This window comes from Alligator sinensis, unplaced genomic scaffold, assembly GCF_000455745.1.
Source record: "Alligator sinensis unplaced genomic scaffold, ASM45574v1 scaffold13_1, whole genome shotgun sequence".
NCBI lineage: Eukaryota > Metazoa > Chordata > Crocodylia > Alligatoridae > Alligator > Alligator sinensis.
This window is the reverse complement of record NW_005841909.1, coordinates 2,664,175-2,665,137: the sequence shown is the minus strand read 5'-3', so window position 1 is coordinate 2,665,137 and position 963 is coordinate 2,664,175. Positions and strand designations below refer to the sequence as shown.

The window sequence follows — 963 nt, the reverse complement described above, 5'->3', positions numbered from 1 at the left end:
TTTTCTACATCCTCTTCTTCCCCTTCTGCATCTGGAACTGGGACGCGTGGCTGGGCCGGCGCCTCATCATCCTCTGGGTGTGGGTCATGTACCTGGGCCAGTGCACCAAGGACATGGTGCGCTGGCCGCGGCCCGCCTCGCCACCCGTGCTCAAGCTGGAGGTCTTCTACAACTCCGAGTACAGCATGCCGTCCACCCACGCCATGTCGGGCACCGCCATCCCGCTGGCCCTTGTGCTGCTCAGCTACGGCCGCTGGCAGGTAACAGGCTCCAGCCTCGCCGACGGGGGATCAGCTCCCCTAAAACGAGCGGCGCCGTTATCGCGTCTTTGGGGGTCATTGTAGCCGATCGTTGCGGCCCAGAGCGCCCGGCGAGGGGGGTGGGAGGGGGCGCCAGGGCACCGAACGGGCTGTGACCGGCAGCTGCTGGTTTATTTATGTCCGTACTTGAAAATGCCTTGCACTGGTACTAAACATCGGTTATCAGTATGGTTGGGTAATCATCGGCTATCAGTGTCGGCCAAGAAAATCGATGGGTGCACCCCTAGTCGCCGTCTTCTCGCGTGCGGCCGTCATAGTGCGACACTGTCCTGTATTGATACAAAGGCTGAGGCTTTGATATCTTATGTTTCTCTCTTCAAGAAAAATAAAGGTGTCTGTTTTTGTATCAATAAAGGGCAACAGGAATGTCCTCTGTGATGGCCACCCTAGCCGTCACGGAGGGCAGATGAGGACGAGGGTGTCCGGTCAAGGCTGCACACGCGTGGCCAGGAAATGGGAGGGGGCGGAGCGCAGGTGACTGTCGTGGGCGGAGCGCAGGTGACTGGGCTGTCGCGGAGCGCAGGGCTGTCGCGGGCGGAGCGCAGGTGACTGAAGTTCAAGGCGGGGCAGTAATGGCGTGAGGCGAGCCACGGGTGCAGGGAGTCGCTTTTGGGAGGAGCTGCTAGTGGGGAGAGCCCAGAGC

At 60.7% G+C, this 963-nt stretch overlaps 1 protein-coding gene across 2 annotated transcripts in view; it reads left to right on the top strand.

The window, feature by feature from the left end:
- The first annotated feature begins 6 nt into the window (after positions 1-6).
- Positions 7-963, top strand: part of SGPP1 (sphingosine-1-phosphate phosphatase 1) — a 38,419-nt gene continuing 37,462 nt past the window's right edge. For both annotated transcript variants that reach the window (XM_025197943.1, XM_006018689.3), the window contains exon 1: positions 7-260. In XM_025197943.1, coding sequence (XP_025053728.1) covers positions 87-260 — 174 coding nt within the window. In that variant the 5' untranslated portion in view covers positions 7-86. The remainder of the gene's footprint in view (positions 261-963) is intronic.